At 34.9% G+C, this 27,162-nt stretch overlaps 2 protein-coding genes across 2 annotated transcripts in view; one reads left to right on the forward strand and one right to left on the reverse strand.

The window, feature by feature from the left end:
- LOC148942306 (uncharacterized) overlaps positions 1–24,894 on the forward strand; it is a 28,197-nt gene extending 3,303 nt beyond the window's left edge. The window contains exons 2-3 of the mRNA XM_089102898.1: positions 959–1,189; positions 21,767–24,894. Of these exons, the coding sequence (XP_088959024.1) occupies positions 959–1,189; positions 21,767–24,814 (3,279 nt within the window). The 3' untranslated portion in view covers positions 24,815–24,894. The remainder of the gene's footprint in view (positions 1–958; positions 1,190–21,766) is intronic.
- Positions 1–27,162, reverse strand: part of LOC148942305 (serine hydroxymethyltransferase-like) — a 139,699-nt gene that overhangs the window by 36,032 nt on the left and 76,505 nt on the right. The window lies entirely within an intron of this gene.

Consider the following 27,162-nt stretch of genomic DNA (forward strand, 5'->3'; position numbering starts at 1 on the left):
GACATATATTTCCGGGGGGGAGGGGTTCAAACCCCCCTAAAGCCCCCTCCTCGATACGGCCTTGAGTGCGACCATTCCAATTTTTCTCAAATTATCTCAATTGCTTAAGAGACACGTACGAAAAGGCTCCAGAGAAAAAAAAACGGGATTGAAATCTCTTCAGTTTCATCAGCTTTTCAAATAAAAAAATATTGATATACAATAAAGTATTTATTACAATACATATTGTAATCCTGTTTTCAAGGTCCTTCAAAAGCGAAATTTTCACAGCAAATTCTAGACATCAATAAATTTCTAGATTATAAAATATGTGTAAACCAAGAGAAAAAAACATAATATAATAGTAAAATAAATAATAACTCTCCCACCCGGATCTAGCCTCTACTTTGATCGATTTTAAACTCGACAAAACTACTCGACCTTCTGTGTGAAATGCAGATAAATGGAACTGGCATAATGAACCTTGTCAAATCACCTCAAGTTATTTACGCAGCGCAAATTCAACCAAGTGAGGCCAAAGCAGACCGATAAACAAGAATTAGCTTAATAACCAGGTTAGAATTAAATGCAATTATCACCATATGTATGTAATGTCCACTTTAATGTTGTTGAGCATAAAGAATGTCATGTACACCCTTAACGTTTAATATCGAAAAACACTAATTCAATACCTAAATTCCAAACCCTAAAAGAAGAAAATTATTTATATTTACGAAACAAAACAAAAAAATATATTATAGACATTGTAATTTGACTTCTAAAAAATAAACTGGTGTTTGATGATAAGATAGTTTTTTGCGTTTTATCCTTATCTTTTATGAAATGTCCCAGGTGAACATATAAAGTAAGATCCATTTACACACTATAATAACAAGATATAACAGAAACTATAAATGGGTTATATCAGATTCGTTTATGTAAAAATCAAAGACTCATTTCATTTCAATCTCTATTTTAGGTTGTCATCCTCCTGTCGCTATTTACGCTGGTGTATTCACAACAATACGATAAACAACAATATCAGAATTATGGCAACGATAACCTGGCATACTCAACTAAGAAACCAGTTTACCATCCACCCTACACAAGAGATCAAGCCTATGCGCCAACAGAACCATATCAAAGCAGCTCTTACACAGTTGACGACTACTATAACCAATACCAATACAACCCTGGTGGCACAACCGTGGTAAGTTTATTTTCATAAGCTTGTTCACACTTCAAGATACATTAAAAACAGACAGTATGCCACTATATGTTCCAATTGGAGGTTGTGATGGCTAAGGCACGTTTTGCGGATGAAGGATGGCTAGGGCACGTTTTGCGGATGACCAAAGATTGTCCTTTTTGACCAACCGTCTAGGGCTAAACGGAAAGCAGATCGTCCGCGGTTGGGGTGGGAGGATGTTATAAAGAAGGATTTAAAGGAAATGGGAACTTCCTGGGAGGGTTTAAAGAGGGAAGCTTCAAATAAATTGGAATGGAGGAGTGTGCGTAGCTTTGTTGGCCTCAGGTGGCTTGGTGCTGCGGTGAGTTGTTAGTAGTAATAGGGGTAACGAATGACTCGGCTCAATAGTCACCAAAACTTGAAAAGGAGAATTTTGATAACAACAGATACAGCAAAACAATTGGCTCTTTATGCTGATCCCAAGTATATAAAGTTCCATAAGTTTAATGTCTCCCGCCAAAAGCTACAAGGCTGAAAAAAAACCTGCTGATTTTCGAAAAAGGGAGGAAACACCCCAAAAAAGTGAAGTGATTTCAATGAAAATCACACCATCAGATTCAGCATATCAAAGAACTCAGTTGTAAGGGTTTCAAGCTCCTATATACACAAATGTGGACTTTTGCTTTTTTTTGGCCAGAAGAAAGGTAACAGATACGTGTTTCAATGTTTGCATTTTTTGTGACTAAAAGGATTCGAGGGTAACTATACCCCCTTCCATGCCCCTTTTCCCCCAAAGAAATATGGGTAGGTTATTATTTAGTAGGATATACTTCGGTAGGCTTAGGTAGGTTATACCAAAATCAATGGAAAACACACTTCCCGGAGTTAAACCCTGTCTTCTATACAATTTCCTAAGCTTTAGAAGTAAAGAAGCAATAGGGAATAGAGCTTGAAAATAACTTCTGGGTCATGATTCAGGTTCTATATTCAGTCCCGACAATTTCATTTTCTCAACTCAACTAATTTCTAAAGTAGGAAAGGCCCTCGGCTAGATTTTACCTGTTGTTCTGTACATACAATTGCATATCTTCAACATTGGTCATGACAGCTGTAGAGTCAGTTTAGGATGATGAGGTTTAGTGAGGTTTAGTAGGAGTTTGGTGAGGAGAAGTGACACTTTTAGGAATTGATCGACATGACGGAATAAAATGGATTACTGTTAATTGCTTGCTTAAGAAAGCTTTCGAATAATTGTTTTTAATCAAACAGTTCGTGGTAACGAACTGTAAGTAAGGAGCGACCCGGCTCAATGGTAACCGAAACTCTAAAAAACGGGATTTTGATACCAATAGATACATCAAAAGAATCAGATTTTAATTCTGATTTCAAATATATAAGTTTCATTAAGTTTAATCTTACCCATCAAAAGTTACGTGCCTGAGAAAATTTGGCTGATTTTCGAAAAAAGGGGGAAAGACCCCTAAAAGTTATAGAACCTTAATGAAAATCACACCATCATATTCAGCGTATCAGAGAACCCTACTGTAGAGGTTTCAAGCTCCTATCTACAAAAATGTGTAATTTTCCATTTTTTGCCAGAATAAAGATCACGGATGAGTGTTTTTTTGTTTGTTTGTTTGTTTTTTTTTTTTTTTTTTTTTTTTTTTCAGGGGTGATCGTTTAGACCCCTGTGTCCGATAAAATAGTGGGCGGGCGACTTTGAACGGAAATTAAAAGTTCTAGTGCCCTTTTTAAGTGACCATATAGCCTAGTATTGGTTATTGGGAAGTATACAGACTTTTTCAGAGGAGATTTGTTCTGGTAGGTGGGGGAAGGAGAGGGTCGGGGGCTATAGGGAAGGATCTTTCACTGAAGGAAGTTTTAATGGGGGAAGGGACAGTGCAATGAAGGGGGCGCCGGATTTTCCAGCATTATTAAAGAAAAAGATCAGGAATTAAATAAAAAAAAAACAAGTTTTTCAACTGATCAACTGATTGTGATTAAGAGGTCATTTTTAAAGAACTGGAAAAAAAAATTCGAACTACAGTTTAAAGAGCAGGGTATTAGTAGAGTAGGAAGTACTATTTTGCCAAGGCCCCCGTACCAAACAGGTTTTTCTGGAAAGTTTCAAAGTTCACTGCCTTTTTGGTGATAAGCTCAAAAAAAAAAACCAGCACGTCTTGTTTTCAGAGCAGGAATGACGCAGTTTCAAAGTTCATTTTTGATCTGGTTAAGTGGGATATAATCTGGTTTGGTTTGCTATTGCGAGAGGACTCAAGCGATTTCTTTCTTTGTCATGAGATTTACGTAATTAATTAAACCCGTATTATAAAACCAGCGTGTCTTGTTTCGTTGTAATGCAATTATTTTTTGTATATACAAAAAGGGGTAATGAGATATGCGAGCATTTGCCAAAAAGGGGTAATTAATGTTGAACAGGGTAATTACTTCTTTAGTTTACGAGATTTGCGAATTTTTTACGAAAAGATCTCAGTTACATACGGATTCAGTTACACGGGGATTAGTTAAATGAGGTCAAGTTGCATGGGGGGTTCAATAGCAAGAGGGGTTGCAATTATTTTTTGTATAAACAAAAATGGGTAATGAGATATGCGAGAATTTGCAAAAAAGGGGTAATTAATGTTGAAAAGGGTAATTATTTCTTTAGTTTACGAGATTTGCGAATTTTTTGCGAAAAGATCTCAGTTACATACGGATTCAGTTACACGGGGATTAGTTAAATGAGGTCAAGTTGCATGGGGGGTTCAATAGCACGAGGGGTTCAGTTGCATGGAGGAGTTCAGAAGCTTGGGATTCAGTTACATGGGGTCGATGGTCGTTATAATACACAAGTTCTATTTGAACAGTGTTGTGAGATCTCCTACCACACCCCCAAAGGACTCCGATCCCACCCAACCCAACCCGGGTATTAGCGAAGTTACTCTGTGGTCGTTTAATCTTTTGTATTATTTTATTAATTGACTGTTTGATCAATGACAATAACGTTTGATAGATTTTTTTTACGTGAAATACTCTAGTTTCTTTTCTTAGTTTTGAAAACATTTTGGAAGAAACTAAATTTCAGTTGGGGTGGAGGGGGGGGAGGGGAGGAGGGGGCAAAATGAGGTCTGGGGTGAAAATTTGGTCTGAGAGAGGCAGTTGTCCCCTCTGTCCCATAGGAAATTACGCTCCTCAACCCAGCCCCTTGCCACTTACTGACAGGGGTGAATCCGGGGAGAGGGTTAAAAGTTCAAGTGCCCTGTTTAAGCGACCAAAAAACTGAAGGGGCAACTAAGCTCCATTCAATGCTCAATTTCCCCAAAGTTATAGGGGTCGTGTGTGTCTCTTTGGGCTATGTGTATCTCTTTGGGAGCGTTTGAATCTTTTGGTTACTAAAGTATTATATTTTTATCATGTTTTAGGATATTAGATTAGGATTAACTTAACTTCATTCCTTGAGTGTTGTCGGGAGTAACACGTAAGTACCAAATTTTGAGTTCACTGCAAGGGATTTTCCACAAGGAGAATTCCCACCCAACCTAAACCGTGTATTAGCGAAGTTACTCTGTGATCGTTTCATCTTTGGTATTATTTGATTAATTGACTGTTTGATCAATGACAATAACGTTTGATAGATTTTTTTTACGTGAAATACTCTAGTTTCTTTTCTTAGTTTTGAAAACATTTTGGAAGAAACTAAATTTCAGTTGGGGTGGGGGGGGGGTGGAGGGGGCAAAATGAGGTCTGGGGTGAAAATTTGGTCTGAGAGAGGCAGTTGTCCCCTCTGTCCCATAGGAAATTACGCTCCTCAACCCAGCCCCTTGCCACTTACTGACAGGGGTGAATCCGGGGAGAGGGTTAAAAGTTCAAGTGCCCTGTTTAAGCGACCAAAAAACTGAAGGGGCAACTAAGCTCCATTCAATGCTCAATTTCCCCAAAGTTATAGGGGTCGTGTGTGTCTCTTTGGGCTATGTGTATCTCTTTGGGAGCGTTTGAATCTTTTGGTTACTAAAGTATTATATTTTTATCATGTTTTAGGATATTCGATTAGGATTAACTTAACTTCATTCCTTGAGTGTTGTCGGGAGTAACACGTAAGTACCAAATTTTGAGTTCACTGCAGAGGATTTTCCACAAGGAGAATTTTCCATGGGGAGGGAATTTTCCAGGAGGTGAATTGCTACAAGTTTCGTCCACTAGCCTGAACGGTGGAAATTCAATAGCTCAGAATTGGGGTCTTAGTCCACCAGCCTGAACGGTGGAAATTCACTAGCTCAGAATTGGGAGTCTTAGTCCACCAGCCTGAATGGTTGAAATTCACTAGCTCAGAATTGAGGTCTTAGTCAGTGTTCAGATTGGAGCGTTGGGGTCCGACTATCAGGGCTTTTATTTGTCAAGACCTGAATGCTAAGCGATGGACATGAACTTGATTGGGAACCCATTGTGAAAATGGAAAAAACAAAAATATATTGTTGGTATGTGTGTAGAGCATGGCATGGTTACCGCTAGGGCAACAGTCTAACCGTTAACGGTTTTTAGATATCCGTGAATAAGTTCTAAAGCGAGAGTGGAAGTTGGGACAAAGTTCTAGTGCCCTGTTTAAGCGACCAAAAAACTGAAGGGGCAACTAAGCTCCATTCAATGCTCAATTTCCCCGAAGTTATAGGGGTCGTGTGTGTCTCTTTGGGCTATGTGTATCTCTTTGGGAGCGTTTGAATCTTTTGGTTACTAAAGTATTATATTTTTATAATGTTTTAGGATATTAGATTAGGATTAACTTAACTTCATTCCTTGAGTGTTGTAGAGGGTAACACGTAAGTACCAAATTTTGAGTTCACTGCAGGGGATTTTCCACAAGGAGAATTTTCCAGGGGGAGGGACTTTTCCAGGAGGTGAATTGCTACAAGTTTCGTCCACTAGCCTGAACGGTGGAAATTCAATAGCTCAGAATTGGGGATCTTAGTCCCCCAGCCTGAACGGTGGAAATTCACTAGCTCAGAATTGGGGTCTTAGTCCACCAGCCTGAACGGTGGAAATTCACTAGCTCAGGGAGCGTTTGAATCTTTTGGTTACTAAAGTATTATATTTTTATCATGTTTTAGGATATTCGATTAGGTTTAACTTAACTTCATTCCTTGAGTATTGTCGGGGGGGTAACACGTAAGTACCAAATTTTGAGTTCACTGCAGGGGATTGTCCACAAGGAGACTTTTCCAGGGGGAGGGAATTTTCCAGGAGGTGAATTGCTACTAGTTTAATCCACTAGCCTGAACAGTGGAAATTCAATAGCTCAGAATTGGGGTCTTAGTCCACCAGCCTGAACGGTGGAAATTCATTTTCTTTCGTTGAAATGCAAGAGTTGGAATATTTCAGTAGTGTTTGGTTGTGGTTTACCCTGTCACAGTTACATTTTCTTGATTTTTCAAAGTTCATTTGTTATTTTATTTCTTTTTAATGATATATTTTTATGCTTTCATTTGTGTTTGGTTTTGGTTTAAAACTTCACTGTTAATATTTAATTTTTTTTATATTTTAATTTTGATTTTATTTCGTTGAAATGCACGAGTTTTAATATTTAAGTAGTGGTTGGTTGTGGTTTACCCTTTCACAGTTACATTTTCTTGATTTTTCAAAGCTCATTTTGAATTTCTTTCCTTGAAAAGTAAGAGTTGGAATTTTTCACTAGTGTTTGGTTGTAGTTTACCTTGTCAGTGTTGCAGTTGATAGTTTTTTCATAGTTCATTTTTGATTTGACTTCGCTGAAATGGTCGAGTTGGACTATTTCAGTAGTGTGTGTTTGTGTTTTACATTGTCACAGTTAAATTTTATTGATTTTTCAATGTTCATTTGGAGTTTCTTTCGTTGAAATGCAAGAGTTGGAATATTTCAGTAATGTTTGGTTGTGGTTTTACTTGTCACAATTACATTTACTTTATTTTTCATATTTCATTTTTATTTTCTTTTGTTGAAATGCAAGAGTTGGAATATTTCAGTAGTGTTTGGTTGTGGTTTACCTTGTCACAGTTACATTTTCTCGATTTTTCAAAGTTCATTTTTAATTTCTTTAGTTTAAATGGAATAGTTGTAATATTTAATAATTTTTTTGTTTTGGTTTAACTTTTCACAGTTACATTTTATTTATTTTTTCAAAAGTTCTTTTTGAATTTCTTTCGATGAAATGCTAGAGTTGGAATAGTTCAGTAGTGTTTGGCAGTGTTTTATCTTGATTAAGTTAAATTTTCTTGTTTTTTCAAACTTCATTTCGAATTTTATTCGTTTATATTCATGATTTGTTCTATACCACCAGTGTTGGGGAGTTTATTACCTATTAACTTATCAAAAAATTTTTACTTATCATTACATTTTTGTATGTCTTTATTTTCATTGAAATAGTTGTAATAATTCATTAGTGTTTGCTTGTGGTTTACCTTGTCACAGTTACATTTTCTTGATTTTTCAATGTTCATTATGATTTTATGTAGTGTTTGGGTGTGTTTTAACTTGTCAAAGTTACATTTTCTTGATTTTTCAAAGTTCATTTTGAATTTCTTTCGCTGAAATGCAAGAGTTGGAATATTTCAGTAGTGTTTGGTTGTGGTTTACCTTGTCACAGTTACATTTTCTTGATTTTTCAAAGTTCATTTTGAAGTTCTTTCGCTGAAATGCTAGAGTTGTAATATTTCAGTAGTGGGTTATTCCTTGTCACAGTTACATTTTTCATGATTTTGCAAAGCTCATTTTGAATTTATTTAGTTGAAATGCAAGAGTTGGAATATTTCAGTATTTTTTGGTTGTGGTTTACATTGTCACAGTTACATTTTCTTGATTTTTCAAAGTTCATTTTGAATTTCTTTTGCTGAAATGAAAGAGTTGGAATAATTCAGTGTAACATTTACATGTTCTTGATTTTTCAATTTTCATTTTGAACTTCTTTCGTTGAAATGCAAGAGTTGGAATATTTCAGTAGCGTCCTGTTATGTTTTCCAATGTCACACTTACTTTATCTTTATACTACAGGGTTCATTTGTAGTTCAATCATTGAAATACAAGAGTTGGTCTTGTTCATAAGTGTTTGGTTGTGGTTTACCTTCTCAATGTTACATATTAATGTCTATTCATGGTCCATTATGAATTGCTATTATTTATAAGAACTAGATGTACACTGTCAGCACTTCTTTCTTATTGTATTAAATGCCAAATATACTTTTTCTTTTTTGTTCCTAGTTAATTTCGATGTTGTATTGTTTTAAAGCACGTATTGGACTAAATAAGCCTTGTTTGGTTATGTTTTAAAGTGTAACATTTAAATTCTCATGATTTTTCAAAGTTCACTTTGAATGTCTTACATTGAAAAGCAAGATATGGACTTTTTCAGTAGCCTTTGGTTGTGGTTTACCTTGTCACACTTATATTCTCTTGATTTTTCAAAGTTCATTTTGAATTGATATAGTTTAAATGAAAGAGTTGGAATATTTCAGTAGTGTTTGGTTGTGGTTTACCTTGTAACAGATAAAATTAATTGATTTTTAAAATTTAATTTTGAATTTCTTTCGTTGAAGAGCAATATATGGAATATTTTATCAGTGCCTGCTTATGGTTTACATTGTCACAGTTACATTCTCTTGATTGATCCATGTCCATTTCGGTTTGCAGTCGTTTAAGAGCAATAGTGTTACTATGACAGTAGTTTATGGTTGTGGTTTAAATGGTCACAGTTACTTTTTCTTGAGTTTTCAAAGTGCATAGGTTTGTATATCTTATAAATGCAAGAGTTTGTCTTTGTGTCTAGTGGGTTTTCGTGTGTTAACGTGTCACAGTTACATTTTCTTGATTTTTCAAAGTTCATTTTGAATTTTTTTCGTTGAAATGCAAGAGTTGAAATATTTAGTAGTGTTTGGTTGTGGTTTTCCTTGTCACAGTTACATTTTTCTTGATTTTTCATAGTTCATTGTTCATTTCTTTCGTTGAAATGCAAGAGTTGGAATATTTCAGGAGTTTTTCGTTGTTGTTTACCTTGTCACAGTTATATTTTCTTGATTTTTCAAAATTCATTTTGAATTTCTTTCGTTGAAATGCAAGAGTTGGAATATTTCAGTAGTGTTTGCTTGTGGTTTACCCTGTCACAGTTACATTTTCTTGATTTTTCAAAATTCATTTTGAATCAATAAAGAAAATTGATTAAACACGTTTTTAAACTACATGCTATTTGCTTGCCTGTGCTATACAAATGTTCAATCGAGTGGGGAGTCGCCGCTGCGTCATACACATTGCAAAAAAAAGTGAGCAGCACGAAAACTCAACATTTTCAACCAGACTGTTTTTTTAGACAACACACCCACAGAGATGACACACAGACATAGAAACGAGACACGCACAGACACGAAACACAAACAGAGTCATAGTGAGAGAGATATCCAAAAAGTTGGGTTGACCTAGGTTCACTTAGAGTGGCGCGCCACTCTAAGTGAACCTAGGTCAACCCAACTTTTTGGATATCTCTCTCTCACTATGACTCTGGTTGTGTGTCGTGTCTGTGCGGGTCTCGGGTCTATGTGTGTGTGTGTCATCTCGGTGGGTGTGTTGTCTAAAAAACCAGTCTGGTTGAAAATGTGGAGTTTTCGTACTGCTCACTTTTTTTGCATTGTGTAGGAACCAGCAGGGAATCCCACCTGTTTGGAAAGGTGTCACGGAAGGGCATGCGAATAGAATGTGGATTCATATGTTGATTAATCACGTTTCTTGAATGATTCAAAATTAATTTTCAAAAATCAAGAAAATGTAACTGTGACAGGGTAAACTACAAGCAGAAACTACTGAAATATTCCGACTTTTCCATTTCAAGGAAAGAAATTCAAAATGAACTTTGAAAAATCTAGAAAATATAACTGTGACAAGGTAAACCACAACCAAACACTACTGAAATATTCCAACTCTTTCATTTCAACGAAATAAATTCAAAATGAACTTTGAAAAATCAAGAAAATGTAACTGTGACAAGGTAAAACAAACAAAAACACTACTGAAATATTCCAACTCTTTCATTTAAAATAAATAAATTCAAAATGAACTTTTAAAAATCAAGAAAATGTAACCGTGACAAGGTAATCCACAACCAAACATTACTGAAATATTCTAACTCTTGCATTAAAACGAAAGAAAATAAAAATGAACTGAAAAATCATGAAAATGTAGCTTTGACAATGTAAACCACAACCAAACGAATCTGATACTGTCCAGAACATGAATTTAAGCTAATGATATACAAAATGAAATTTGAAAAATAAGGCAATTGTAAATGTGACAAGGAAAGAAAAAAAAAAACACCACTTAAATATTCCAACTCTTGAATTTCAACTAAATAAATTCAAAATTAACTTTGAAATATCAAAAAAATTTAACTGTGACAAGGTAAACCACAACCAAACAATACTGAAATATTCAATCTCTTGCATTTCAACGAAAGAAATTCAAAATGAACTTTGAAAAATAAAGAAAATGTAACTGTGACAAGGTAAACCACAAACAAACACTACTGAAATATTCCATCTCTTGCATTTCAATGAAAGAAATTAACAGTGAACTTTGAAAAATCAAGAAAATGTAACTGTGACAAGTTAAACCACCAACACACAAAACTGAAATAGTCCAACTAAACCATTACAAGTAAATAAATTCGAAATGAAATTTGAACAATCAGGAAAATGTAACTTTGACAAGAAAAACCATAACCAAACACTGCTGAAATATTCCAACTCTTGCTTTTCAACGAAAACAATTCAAAATCATCATTGAAAAATCATGAAAATGTAACTGTGACGTGGTAAACCACAACCAAAACACAACAGAAAGAGTTCAAATATGAAATAAAAGCGAGTGTAGTTAGAATCGAACTTTGAAAAATCATGAGAGTGTAAGCCTGATACCGTGAACCATAACCAAACACCACCGAAAGTTTCCAACTCTTGCATTTCAAAGAAACAAGATAAAGATTTACTTGTAAAAATCATGAACATTGAAATTTGACAATGAAGTATTCAAAATCATTAATTTCATAAAAAGAAATTCAAAATGAACTTTGAAAAATCAAGAAAATGTAACTGTGACAAGGTAAACCACAACCAAACGCTACTGAAATATTCCAAGTCTTGCATTTCAGCGAAAGAAATTCAAAATGAACTTTTCAAAATCATGTATATGTAACTGTTACAATGTAAACCACAACAAAACACTACTGAAATATTCCAACTCTTGAATTTCATCGAAAGAAATTCAAAATGAAATTTTAAAAATCTAGAAATTGTATCTTTGAATATGTCAAACAAAAAAAAAAAATAATTAATTATTAAGAAAATTTATTTTACTAGATATAATTAAAATATTACCTTATAACTATAAATAAAATGTCTCTGTGACATTGTAAACCAAAAACAAACAAGAAATAAATTCAAAAAGAACTTTGAAAAATCAAGAAAATGTAACTGTGACAGTGTAACACACCAAAACAAACAAAATAACTTTACAATCTAGTTATTTTCAGCTATAGAAATTCAAAAATTAAATAAGTATTAAAATGAATAATAAACTGATACTTTTAAATCATCATAAAAAACATTCTTAAATATTCAAGCAATTGCTTGTAAACTATAGAATTACAATAAGAAATTTAAAATAAACTTACAAATCAACTTTTTAATATAAAACCCCACACAAAAACTTCTGAACTATTCCAACTCTTTCATTTCAGAGAAATAAATTCAAAATGAAATTTTAAAAAATCAATAAAAGGTAAATGTGACAAGGAAAACAACAACCAAACACTACTTAAATATACCAACTCTTCCATTTCAACGAAATAAATACAATATGAACTTTTAAAAATCAATAAAATGTAACTGTGACAAGGTAAACCACAACCAAACACTACTGAAATATTCCAACTCTTGCATTTCAACGAAAGAAAATTAAAAATTAACTTTTAAAAATCGAGTAAATTTATTTGTGACAAGGTAAACCACAACCAAACAATACTGAAATATTCCAACTCTTGCATTTCAACGAAAGAAACTCCAAATGAACATTTAAAAATCAAGAAAATGTAACTGTGACAATTTAATACAAAACCAAACAATAATGAAATATTCCAAATATTTCATTTCAAATAAAGAAATTCAAAATGAACTTTGAAAAATCAAGAAAATGTAACTGTGACAAGGTAAACCACAACCAAACACTACTTAAATATTCCAACTCTTGCATTTCAACGAAAGAAATTCAAAATGAACTGTGAAAAATCAAGAAAATGTAACTGTGAAAGGGTAAACCACAACCAAACACTACTGAAATATTCAAACTATTGCATTTAAACTATAGAAAATAATAATGAAATTTTAAAAATAAATAAACTATAAAAGTTAAATTTTAAAAAAAGAACAAACTAAAATTAATAATTAAAACTATATAATTTAAATTAAAGAAATTAAAAATGAACATTTATATATCATTAAAATTTAACTCTTACAAGGTAAACAACAATCAAACACTACTGAAATATTCCAACTCTTGCATTTTAACGAAAGAAAATGAATTTCCACCGTTCAGGCTGGTGGACTAAGACCCCAATTCTGAGCTATTGAATTTCCACCGTTCAGGCTAGTGGACGAAACTTGTAGCAAGTCAGCTCCTTGAAAAGTCCCTCCCCATTGAAAAGTCCCCTTGTGGAAAATCCCCTGAATTGAACTCAAAATTTGGTACTTCCATGTTACCCCCCGGCACCACTCAAGGAATGAATTTAAGTTACTCCTAATTGGATATCCTAAAACCTGATACAAATATAATTCTGTAGTACCCATAATATTCAAAAACATTCCCGGAGCTAGTGAATTTCATCCAGTCAGGTAGGTGGGCTTAGACCCCAATTCTGAGCTATTGAATTTCCACCGTTCAGGCTAGGGGACTAAGATCCCCAATTCTGAGCTAGTGAATTTCCACCGTTCAGGATAGTGAACGAAACTTGTAGCAAGTCACCTCCTGGAAAAGTCCCTCCCTATGGAAAAGTCTCATTGTTGAAAATCCCCTGCAGTGAACTCAAAATTTGTTACTTACGTGTTACTCTCGACAACACTCAATGAATGAAGTTAAGTTAATCATAATCGAATATCCTAAAACAGGATAAAAATATAATACTTGAGTAACCAAAATATTCAAACGTTCACCCCGATATAAATATAGCCAAAAGAGACAAAAACGACCACTCTGACTTTGGGAAAATTGAGCATTGAATGGAGCTTAGTTGCCCCGTCAGTTGTTTGGTCGCTTAAACAGTGCCCTAGAACTTTGTCCCAACCTCAACTCTCGCTTTAGAACTTATTCACGGATATCTAAAAACCGTTAACGGTTAGACTGTTGCCCTAGCGGTAACCATGCCATGGTCTACACACATACCAACAATATATTTTTGTTTTTTTCCATTTTCACAATGGGTTCCCAATCGAGTTCATGTCCATCGCTTAGCATTCAGGTCTTGACAAATAAAAGCCCTGATAGTCGGACCCCAATGCTCCAATCTGAACACTGACTAAGACCTCAAGTCTGAGCTAGTGAATTTCAACCATTCAGGCTGGTGGACTAAGACCCCCAATTCTGAGCTAGTGAATTTCCACCGTTCAGGCTGGTGGACTAAGACCTCAATTCTGAGCTATTGAATTTCCACCGTTCAGGCTAGTGGACGAAACTTGTAGCAATTCACCTCATGGAAAATTCCCTCCCCATGGAAAATTCTCCTTGTGGAAAATCACCTGCAGTGAACTCAAAATTTGGTACTTACGTGTTACTCCCGACAACACTCAAGGAATGAAGTTAAGTTAATCCTAATCGAATATCCTAAAATCTGATAAAAATATAATACTTTATTAACCAAAAGATTCAAACGCTCCCAAAGAGATACAAATAGCTCAAAGAGACACACATGACCCCTATAACTTTGGGGAAATTGAGCATTGAATGGAGCTTAGTTGCCCCTTCAGTTTTTTGGTCGCTTAAACAGGGCACTAGAACTTTTAACCCTCTCCCCGGATTCACCCCTGTCAGTAAGTGGCACGGGGCTGGGTTGAGGAGCGTAATTTCCTCTGGGACAGAGGGGGCCACTGCCTCTCTCAGACCAAATTTTCACCCCCGACCTCATTTTGCCCCCTCCCCCCACCCCCCACCCCAACTGAAATTTATTTTCTTACAAAATGTTTTCAAAACTAAGAAAAGAAACTAGAGTATTTCACGTAAAAAAAATCTATCAAACGTTATTGTCTTTTATCAAACAGTCAATTAATAAAATAATACCAAAGATGAAACGACCACAGATTAACTTCGCTAATACCGGGTTTGGTTTGGTAGGGAATTCTCCTTGTGGAAAATCCCCTGCAGTGAACTCAAAATTTGGTACTTACGTGTTACTCCCGACAACACTCAAGGAATGAAGTTAAGTTAATACTAATCGAATATCCTAAAACATTATAAAAATATAATACTTTATTAACAAAAAGATTCAAACGCTCCCAAAGAGATACAAATAGCCCAAAGAGACACACACGACCCCTATAACTTTGGGGAAATTGAGCATTGAATGGAGCTTAGTTGCCCCTTCAGTTTTTTGGTCGCTTAAACAGGGCACTAGAACTTTTAACCCTCTCCCCGGAGTCACCCCTGTCAGTAAGTGACAAGGGACTGGGTTGAGGAGCGTAATTTCCTATGGGACAGAGGGGACAACTGCCTCTCTCAGACCAAATTTTCACCCCAGACCTCATTTTGCCCCCTCCTCCCCTCCCCCCCCTCCACTCCACCTGAAATTTAGTTTCTTCCAAAATGTTTTCAAAACTAAGAAAAGAAACTAGAGTATTTCACGTAAAAAAAATCTATCAAACGTTATTGTCATTGATCAAACAGTCAATTAATCAAATAATACCAACGTTGAAACAACCACAGCGTAACTTCGCTAATCCCGGGGTTGGGTTGGGAGGGATCGGAGTCCTTTGGGGGTGTGGTAGGGGATCTCACAACACTGTTCAAATAGAACTTGTGTATTATAACGACCACCAACCTCATGTAATTGAATCCCAAGCTTCTGAACTCCTCCATGCAACTGAACCCCTCGTGCTATTGAAATTACCATGCACCTTGACCCCATTTAACTAATCCCCGTGTAACCGACTCCGTATGTAACTGAGATCTTTTCGCAAAAAATTAGCAAATCTCGTAAACTAAAGAAGTAATTACCATTTTAAACATTAATTACCCCTTTTTTGCAAATGCTCGCATATCTCATTACCCCTTTTTGTATATACAAAAAATAATAGCAACCCCTCGTGCAATTGAACCCCCCATGCAACTTGACCTCATTTAACTAATCCCCGTGTAACTGAATCCGTATGTAACTGAGATCTTTTCGTAAAAAATTCGCAAATCTCGTAAACTAAAGAAGTAATTACCCTTTTCAACATTAATTACTCCTTTTTTGCAAATGCTCGCATATCTCATTACCCATTTTTGTATATACAAAAAATAATTGCATTACAACGAAACAAGACACGCGGGTTTTATAATACAGGTTTAATTAATTACGTAAATCTCATGACAAAGAAAGAAATCGCTTGAGTCCTCTCGCAATAGCAAACCAAACCATATTATATCCCACTTAACCAGATCAAAAATGAACTTTGAAACTGCGTCATTCCTGCTCTGAAAACAAGACGAGCTGGTTTTTTTTTTGAGCTTATCACCAAAAAGGCAGTGAACTGTGAAACTTTCCAGAAAAACCTGTTTGTACGGGGGCGTTGGCAAAATAGTACTTCCTACTCTACTCGTATTGACTAGGGGGCGAACCCCCTAATATACGTGTTAAAAATTTATGAATATAGAAGTTCGTTACGTAAGTTAATTCTAAGTTACGTATATTTATTACTAATAAAAACGTTCGTAAATAAAATTAAACAAGTTTCGAGAAAGCCATTTAACCAAATATAATATGCAAATTTTGTTTTAATTATTCCTGTACGGTGAACCAAAATAAAAACCTGCATTAATTCAAAAACGTTCAAAAATTAAATAAAAAAAGCCAAGTTTTTTTTAACTGAAAGTAAGGAGCAATATTAAAAATTAAAACGAATAGAAATTATTCGGTATATGAAAGGGGCTGTCCCGTTCTCAACGCCTCGCTCTTTACGCTAAAGTTTGACTTTCTCACAACTCTATTTTTTTAAACAATAAAAAAACTTTAGCGTAAAGAGCGAGGCCTTGAGGAGGGGACAGCCCCCTTCATATACGGAATAATTTCTGTTCGTTTTAAGTTTTTACGTCGTTCCTTACTTTCAGTTAAAAAAACTTGTTGTTTTTATTTAATTTATTATAAAAAGCTTAGTTGAATATCCCATTGTCCTATACAATTTTAAAGAAAAAATCAAGATACCCAAATTGAGTACAAAAAATTTGTTAGTTTCACTCGATTGTACGATTTTTTTTTGGGGGGGGGAAATCAAATTCCCTAATTTGAGCTAAAACAATACCTTTGAAAAAATATCACGCACAAACTGTGCGATGTGAGAATCGAGCTTTATTTCGACATTTATTTCGAGGGTACGAAGCTATATGAAAGACACGATTTCTTTTGTCGTATCTAACCAAAAAAAAAAAAAAAAAAAAAAAAAAAAAAAAAAAAAAATCCGAAATAAACTTTATTAAATTATTTGAGATGAAGTGGATGGATTTCTACACGTACCCATAAAGGGAAACTCATAGATTAGTTTTCATGTTCATAATTTGTTTTATATTCATTGCTTTTTTATTATAGAAAGATTGAATAAGAGATTGAAATCCGTAAAGCATAACTTTTAACCGATGCGTTCAATTTCAATCAATTTATCTCTATTTCCAATCTCCTTCTATTACCAATATAAGGTTCTATCTTCTAGAATCTTCTTTCTATCCCTTTTCTAATCTATTTCTTTCTTTTTTTGTATTGGCATCAAGAAAACAACATAAAAACAAGGTTAAAATATAAAGACGCACACATTAAAACACGACTAAGTTTATTATACATTATATAAGCAGGGGCTGCGTGAAATAACTATGATTTGTTTTTTTAAGCCACGTTTCCTTTTTTTGAAATTTGGCACTAGCTTCTACCAGAAAATGCATAACTATTTGTAATCTGTCGATTGTTCAGCTTCAATCAATCTCTTTTCTAGTATCTAGGAAACTACAAAAAAAGAGAAAAAACATTGTGTAACGATCCCCGCATGATTTCATTCTATAGTGGATCCTATTAAGTTTATTAACTAAAAAAAAACAGTTTTTTTAACTGAAAGTAAGGAGCGACATTAAAACTCAAAACAAACAGAAATTATTCCGTATATGAAGGGGGCTGTCCCCTCCTCAACGCCTCGCTCTTTACGCTAAAGTTTGACTTTCTCACAACTCTATTTTTTTAAACAATAAAAAATTTAGCGTTAAGAGCGAGTCATTGAGGAGTGGGTAGTCCCTTTCATATATAGAACAATTTCTGTTCGTTTTAAGTTTTAGTGTCGCTCCTTACTTTCAGTTAAAAAAAACTTGTTTTATTTATTAAATTTCTGAACGTTTTTGAATTAATGAAGCTTTGATTTTGGCTCACCGTACATGAATATTTAAAATGAAATTCGCATATTAATTTTCCTATTTTTGGCTAATTGGCTTTCTCGAAATTTTGTTCTGACGTAACTAACGAATTAACTTACGTAACGAATTTCTATATTCGTGTGTTTTCATTACGTATATTAGGGAGTTCGCTCCCTAGTTACCTCGCTCTTTACGCTAAAGTTCGAATTTTGTTCGAATCACAAGCCCCTGAACCACAAAGGCCGGTTAATTAGAATAGATAGCCCTTTTGAAAGTACTAAAAAACTTTAGCGTAAAGAGCGAGGTATTGAGGAGGGGACAGCCCCTTTCATTTAAATAAATTTTATTTACGAACGTTTTTATTAGTAATAAATATACGAAACTTACGAATTACCTTACGTAACGGATTTCTATATTCATAAATTTTTAATACGTATATTAGGGAGTTCGCTCCCTAGTCAATACCTCGCTCTTTACGCTAAGGTTCGAATTTTGTCCGAAATCACAAACCCCTGAATCACAAAGGCCGGTTAATTAGAATAGATAGCCCTTTTGAAAGTACTAAAAAACTTTAGCGTAAAGAGCGAGGTATTGACTAGGGGGCGAACCCTCTCATATACGTAATAATTTATGTTTATTTTAAGTTTTAATGTTGCTCCTTATTTTCAGTTGAAAAAAACTTGTTTATTTTTATTTAATTTCTGATTGTTTTTCAAATAATGCTGGGAAATCTGCCGCCCCCTTCATGGAAATGTTCCTTCCCCCAATGAAATATCCTCCATGGAAAGATCCTCCCCCATAACCCCTACCCCGACCCCCCACTAGAAAAAAATTCCTACTCAAAACGCCAGTATACTTCCCAATAACCAATACTACATTTAAACAATTGGCGCAGCTTATAACTTACTGTCCTTCCCCCGGGCCCTGTGACGGAGCTGATCATGATCAAAGACGTATTAATTAGATTTTTGACTATGCTGAACAAAACGTCTATCTCAAAATTTTGATTGGGTGACTTTGGGAAAAAAATGAGCGTGGAAGGGGGGCCAAGTTGCCCTCCAATTTTTTTGGTCACTTAAAAAGGGCACTAGAACTTTTTAATTTCCGTTCGAATGAGCCCTCCCGCGATTTTCTAGGACCACTGGGTCGATACGATCACCCCTGGGAAAAAAAAAACAACAAAAAAATACAAATAAACACGCATCCGTGATCTTTCTTCTTGAAAAAATACAGAATTCCACATTTTTGCAGAAATGAGCTTGAAAATTCTCTAGTGAGGTTCTCTGATACGCTGAATCTGATGATGTGATTTTCATTAGAGTTCTATGACTTTTAGGGGTTGTTTCCGCCTTTTTTCGAAAATAAGGCAAATTTTGTCAGGCTCGTATCTTTTGATGAGTAAAACTAACCTTGATGAAACTTATTTATTGGAAATCAGTATAAAAATCTGATCCTTTTCATGTAACCACTGGTATCAAAATTCCTTTCAATAAGAGTTTCGGTTACTATTGAGCCGGGTCGCTCCTTACTTACAGTTCGTTACCACGAACTGTTTGACTATGCATTATGTATTATAAGTTTATCTTTATACTATCATATAATTAATACAATTAGCTTGAAGTACCGAGGCTCTTTAGGCTGTTTGGCGTATTATATATTTAGCTTATGTTTCTACTGATTCGTCACCCAAGTTTCCTTTTTTAATTTAAAGCCCGCTACCAAGACCGCCTTCAGGGAAGGGGTTAGGGGTTTGAAACCCCTACCCCGAACAAAAAATGTATGTCCGAATCGCAAAAATGAAATAAAAATACACAAAACAAATTTTTTATGTTTTTTGTACCCCTGTACAAAAATCTTGGATACGGCCCTGCCACTACCAAAAACTCCACAACTGTACACGATGGTTATTTTCATTAAAAACTGAATCCCCAATTTTGCTAATTTTTAAGATATATTTAGTTGTTTAAATTTCATATTAACTGTGCTTGGAACTTAATGCTTGAAGAAATGTGTGACAGAGAAATGTGGGCCAGAGAAGTGACAGACAAATTGTAATCCCTTCCCATTCAAACGCGAATAAATCAGGGGGGGGGGTGTAAAAGATGTTTGAAAGAAAATATTATATAAAAATAACACTAGATTATCACTTAGACTGATTTCAAATGCTACCATTTTACAAAGATAATACGTACTCAATTTTTAATTTTAACTGTGCTAGGTCAAATTCAAAAGGTTTAAATAAAAAAAATGTTATGCCCTTTTCGCAAAGTAAAGTAAAAAATAGCGAATGGAAAATAAAACTGTAAATGCACACAAAAATGTCGAGCAGACTCGATATTTCGAGCACATATCGAGTGTTTCGACAGATCAAGCAGTCCAAGATTTACAGCTACTTGTTTGTGGACAAAACGGTCGCCCATTCGAACAGTTTTGTTTTTGAACAGAAACATTTTGTCTTTCGTCTTTTGACGTCAAAATTAACGTTGGTTTTGAACTTTAACGGTTTTTAGGATTAACGTCTTCAGTCCTAATAAATAATTTTAAGAATCGTTTCAAATAAAATCTTTTCTACTTTCTCTACTTTACTTTTGAGTCCAAAAAAGTTCTTTAAATCTAGAAGTTAAAAAAACAAATGACAAACTGTTATTGTGAATTTTATTCCCTCTCCCTTCTTGCTGAGAGTTTTACAATTCAATGGACAGTTTTACAGTCAATTCAAATAGTTCGAAAAAGTGAAATTGAAAGGATAACGTTTAATCACTATAAAATTCAAATCAAATTCGAATAAAATTCAAATCACGGAAGAAAGTAAAAATGTCGTATCCACGTTGTTGAATAAAGTATTGTTATATCAAAAACGACTTCTTTCATTCGGTCAACAACAAAGCCTGTTTTTTTATCATTTTTCAAAAATATTGAGTTTCTCTAAATTTATTTGCACCTCAAAGTTTTCTTAGAGGTCTAAAAGTTGTTTAAAACCTAAAAAGAAAGGGAAAAATGTTGATAATACCAAGCATGTACACAAGAACTTATTTCAGTAAGGGCACGAGCCCAGAGTGCACCCCCATGCCCATCCGCCTAAATCCTATTTCAAATCTCCTGCCTGTATCTATTATTTAAATTCACTTCCGTTTCCAAGGAAACCCAGGTCCCTCCATGACAAGCCATATTATTCAGCAAAATGCAGCCAGATTATTCAGCTATGGAACTTAATTTTGAAATTTCCTCCTTTAAATCCTTCACCCAAGGCCGTATCCAGGGGGGAGGGTGTTAGGGGGTTTGAACCTCCCCAAAAATATCTATCCAACTCGTAAAAACATAACAAAATTCAATATAAACTAATTTTTGATGCTTTTTAAAAGTTTTTTTTTAGTAAAACCCCCCGGAAAAACTTTGTTTCCCCCCCTCCACCGACAAAAAATCTTGGATACGTCCGTACCTTCAGAAAAAGGCTATTCTGGTGCAAAATTAAAGGAAATATTTCGTCAAAATATCAGATACGCCCTTTCCGCATAGGCATGACAATATACGCAGAGAATTATCTTTTAATGTTCCAACTCGATCTTAAAAAAATTTATCAAATTAGCCTTTTTGTTCTATATAATTGAATTAATCACATGGATAGAGATAAGGGCAGGGGCTACCAGGTTCCCATATTTCCAAGGTTTTAAAAGTTAAAGCCGAAAGACATTCAAGCCAAAAACCTTTAGATACCATTATAGACAATTCAGCCGATCGTCAAAGGGGCAAGAATTAAAAAAAAAAAGTAAAGCACTGATATCGACAAACTCATTCAAGAAACTTCTATAAAGGAGACTTCATTTGAAGGGCTATAAAACAAACTTCATTGTTTTCATTTATATTTTAAATTAATCAAATTTACCAGCCTAGATAAATTATTACAATGTTTTAACGCTTCATCAAGGACATCAAAAAACTAAATTTTTTTTCTTACAGGTCAGACCATTCAACATAAGTACACATGTGAAAGACGAGTCTTCAAAAAATGATTATTCCCATGATCAGTATACAGATGAAAATGGTGTTACAAGGGGCAGTTATAAAACATTGTTGCCAGATGGTAGAATTCAAACTGTCACCTACTATAACGACGCCATCTCTGGATACACAGCAAATGTTACATATGAAGATGCAAAAAAATCGACTTATAGCCATGAGTACGACGCGCTTTACAATAAGCAATATTCCCAACCTAAATACAAGAAACCAGTATATTCTCAACCTGAGTATAAAAAACCACAATATTCCACGCAAGAATACAACAAGCCGGCATATTCTGCACCCGAACATACAACCCCCAGATATTCCGAAGACAAGTACATGGAATATTCCACAACCGAGTATGTAAAGCAAAAATATCCAGGGCCAAAATATACTACACCACAATACGAGAAATCTGAATATTCAGCACCAGAAAACAACAAACCACAGTATTCTACAAACAAGTACAGGGAGCCTGAATATTCTACATCAGAATACAAGAAGCCCGAATATTCCAGCGAATATAACCACCCAGAATACAAGCAGCCAGAATACTCTACACCAGAGTATAAACAGGCAGAATACTCTGAGCCTGACTACAAGCAGCCTGATTATTCTGAACCCCAGTACAAGCAGTCTGAATATTCTAAACCCGAATACAAGCAGCCTAAATATTCTAAACCTGAGTACAATCAGCCTGAATATTCTGAACCCGAGTACAAGCAACCTGAATATTCTGAACCCGAGTACAAGCAACCTGAATATTCTGAAACCGAATACAAGCAGTCTGAATATTCTGAACCCGAATACAAGCAGCCTGAATATTCTGAACCCGAATACAAGCAGCCTGAATATTCTGAACCCGAATACAAGCAGCCCGAATATTCTGAATCCAAATACAAGCAGTCTGAATATTCTGAACCCGAATACAAGCAGCCTGAATATTCTGAACCCGAATACAAGCAGCCCGAATATTCTGAGTCCGAATACAAGCAGCCCGAATATTCTGAATCCGAATACAAGAAGCCTAAATATTCTAAAACCGAATACAAGCAGCCTGAATATTCTGAACCCGAATACAAGCAGCCTGAATATTCTGAACCCGAATACAAGCAGCCTGAATATTCTGAACCCGAATACAAGCAGCCTGAATATTCTGAACCCGAATACAAGCAGCCCGAATATTCTGAAACCGAGTACAAGCAACCTGAATATTCTGAAACCGAATACAAGCAGTCTGAAAATTCCGAACCCGAATACAAGGAGCCTGAATATTCTGAACCCGAATACAAGGAGCCTGAATATTCTGAACCCGAATACAAGCAGCCTGAATATTCTGAACCTGAATACAAGCAGCCTGAATATTCTGAACAGGAGTATAAGCAGTCTGAATATTCTGAACCCGAGTACAAGAAGGCTAAATATTCTGAGCCCAAGCACAAGAAGCCAGAATACTCTGAATCCAAGTACAAGAAGCCAGAATACTCTGAACCCAAGTACAAGAAGCCAGAATACTCCGAACCCCAGTACAAGAAGCCAGAATACTCTGAACCCCAGTACAAGAAGCCAGAATACTCTGAATCCCAGTACAAGAAGCCAGAATACTCTGAACCCCAGTACAAGAAGCCAGAATACTCTGAACCCAAGTACAAGAAGCCAGAATACTCTGAATCGAAGTATAAGAAGCCAGAATACTCTGAACCCAAGTACAAGAAGCCAGAATACTCTGAACCCAAGCACAAGAAGCCAGAATACTCTGAACCCAAGTACAAACAACCAGAATACTCTGAGCCCAAATACAAGAAACCTGTATACTCTGAACCCGAATACAAGAAACAAGATTACTCTGAACCCGAATACAAGAAACAAGATTACTCTGAACCCGAATACAAGAAGCCTGAATACTCTGAACCCGAATACCAGCAGCCAGAATACTCTGAACCTGAGTACAAGCAACCAGAATACTCTGAATCTGAGTACAAGCAACCAGAATACTCTGAATCTGAGTACAAGCAACCAGAATACTCCGAACTCGAGTACAAGCAGCCAAAATACTCTGAACCTGAGAACAAGAAGCCAGAATACTTTGAACCCGAGTACAAGCAGCCAGAATACTCTGACCCCGAGTACAAGAAGCCAAAATACTCTGAGCCCGAGTACAAGAAGCCAGACTACTCTGAACCCGAGTACAAGAAGCCAGAATACTCTGAACCCGAGTACAAGAAGCCAGAATACTCTGAACCTAAATACAAGAAGCCAGAATACTCTGAACCTAAATACAAGAAGCCAGAATACTCTGAACCTAAATACAAGAAGCCAGAATACTCTGAACCCGAGTACAAACAGCCAGCATACTCTGAACCTAGTTACAAGAAGCCAGAATACTCTGAACTCGAGTACAAACAGCCGGGACACTCTGAACTCGAGTACAAACAGCCGGGACACTCTGAACCCGAGTACAAACAGCCAGAATACTCTGATCCCAAGTACAAACAGCCAGAATACTCTGAATCTAAATATAAGAAGCCTGAATACACCACCCTAGAATACCAAGGAATGTCTGAGCATCCAAAACCTGTAAATAAAGAACGAGAATATGCTGTCTCAAAGTACGAAGAGAAGAAAGACAAGTATGACGCCCCCAAATACATGAAAATTGACTATAAAATGGAAGAAAATAAGAAAACTACATACTCAGCCAAAAACTACGAAAAATCAGATTATACAGATGAATACCAAAAGCCTGTTTACAGAAAAGTAAACAAGAAATATCAATACCCAGATTACAGCGAATCACAATACAAGAAAAACGACTACGCCCCTAAACCTCACACCAAATCTTCAAGGAGAAACCGCCGTGAATCCAGAACGACATACTCAAAACCAACCTACAGCCAAATGAGCTACCCAGAAACAAAGAGCTACAAAGAAATTCAATACAAGACAACCACTCCGATGTACAAAGAGAAACCAATACATTATCAAAACAATTATGAAAGTTGAGGATACTCATATAATTTGTCTAAAAATAAATATAACGTTAAGTGTATATATTAAAATATATTTTTGTACCAAAGTCCACTTTAAAATAAAGATGATTATATATGTCCCAATATGCCTTTTTTTTTCTTGAAGGAATAGTCAGGGAGACTTGAGGAAATAATAAGCCAAATTTTCAGAGGCTATGATTGTTCTTCATTGATCTTACATCACTCAGCTCAAATTTTCTCTTTTTACTTTATCAAAGTGTTAAGATCTTAGAGCTCACCGGTCTCAGTCACAGTAATTAAATAGTAAGTAAAGTAATTTAAATTTGATTAAATTTAATTTCTGATTGGTTAGTTTTTCTACCAAATATACTTTTTTGATCTAACATCACTCACTGCATATTTTGTCTTTTAGCTTTATCAAAATGCTAAGATCTTAGAGATCATTGATCTCAGTCAAAGTAATGTTAGAAAGTAATTTAAATTTGATTGAATTAAAATTTCTGAGAGGCTAGCTTTTCTGCCGAATTTATTTTTTTTAATCTTAAATGACTCACCTCAAATTTGTCTCTTTGCTGTATCAGAAGTGCTAGGATCCTTGAGCTCACTGATATCAGTCTGAACAACTAAATACTAATTAAACTGATTTAAATTTTATTAAATTAAATTTCCAAAAACCCAGTTTTTCTACAAATAGGATATTGAACAGAAAATTTTGATGATACTCAAAGAATTTTGCTTCTTTTTTTTTAAGAAAAAAACGACATAAGAAGTAAGATTAGAGGTAAAAGATTTCCTTCAAAAGCTGCTAATCGCATTATACATTGCTTTTGGAGGACACTTTTTTTGAGCTGTTTGAGAGAGAGAGAAAAAAGGGTTTATTGAAAAAAAAAAAACATATCAACAAAAGAACTAGTACTTTAGATTGACTAACACTGAGAGACAAATCTATATTTAAAAGGAAATGTAATTTCTGGAGTGACGAATAATTCCGCCTATTTACAACATTAATTAAAAAAAAACTTTTCCACAAAATAAGTTTTTCAAAGAAAAGTAAAGAACTCCCTTAAACAAAAAATGAGCAAAAATGAAATCAAATAATCTACCAAGCGTGAGACTACCACAAATCAGCATCGATAAATAAATGAAACCCAAAACGAACAGAAATTACAATAAATAACCGAATCAAACTCAAAACAAGCCGAAATTAACATAATTTGGGCTCAAAACCCCTATGTCTTCCCAAGGCCAGAACAAAATTTGCACTTTACTGAAAAAATATAAATGTTTTTACTTTTATAACTTTAGCAAATCAAATAATATTAACATTTTGATTACTAAATATCAGTATATGTATATTAAACTGACAATGCATATTCATTAGTATTTTTTAAGTAAAGTGCAAATTTTGTTCTGGCCTAGGGAAGGCATAGGGGTTTTGAGCCCAACTTATGTTAATTTCTGCTCGTTTTGAGTTTGACTCGGTTATTTATTGTAATTTCTGTTCGTTTTGGGTTTCATTTAGTTATCGATGCTGATTTGCGGTTGTCTCACGCTTGGTAGATAATTTGATTTTAATTTTGCTCATTTTTTGTTTAATGGAGTTCTTTACTTTTCTTTGAAAAACTTATTTTGTGGAAAATTTTTTTAATTAATTTCTGTTCGTTTTATATTCACATAGACTTTTCAGGGAAAAAAAAAATAATACTTTAAATCTTTTCGTTTTTTAAGACTTTGTAGTTTGGCCTGCTATTTGTATGCTGGAGAAAAATCTTGAGCAATTTTTAACAACATACAGCCTTTTAAAAATCTGGACACAAATAGTACTGTTTAATTTACTTTAGCTCCTCTAGTTGACCTGAAATGGAAAACTTAATACCATCAAGAAAAGTAAAAACACTTGATACCATTGGCAAAAAAATCTGTTTACTTTCTTTGATAGCTTGGATACACTTACGCTATTTTGATTTGGTTAAATTTTAAGAGCAGAAGTAGCCCCGAAAGTTTGAACATAATACCCTCAGTCGTTCTTGGGATACTTCTGAGATGCCTTATTGAGAATTAGCATTAACACAGCGCATTATTATCTAATCTTATGGCAACATTTAGTTTTTAAACATATTGGGCAAATGGGAGGGTGGGCGTGGGAAGGTGGGAGTGGAAGGGGGATTAGTTGCCCTCCAATCACTTTCAATTATTAAAAAGGGCATCAGCCCTTTCTATTTTCAATCGAATGAGCCCTTTTCAAATTTTCCACGACAACTCCTTCGATACGAAGTGGATGGATGGGGGATGGACATTGGACATGGGACATTGTGCCCACATCGTTCTTTACTTAGGAGATGGATGGGGGGATGGGTTATC

Source organism: Artemia sp. Qi Xiang Cuo, chromosome 17, assembly GCF_049724085.1.
Source record: "Artemia sp. Qi Xiang Cuo chromosome 17, ASM4972408v1, whole genome shotgun sequence".
Classification (NCBI taxonomy): Eukaryota; Metazoa; Arthropoda; class Branchiopoda; order Anostraca; family Artemiidae; genus Artemia; species Artemia sp. Qi Xiang Cuo.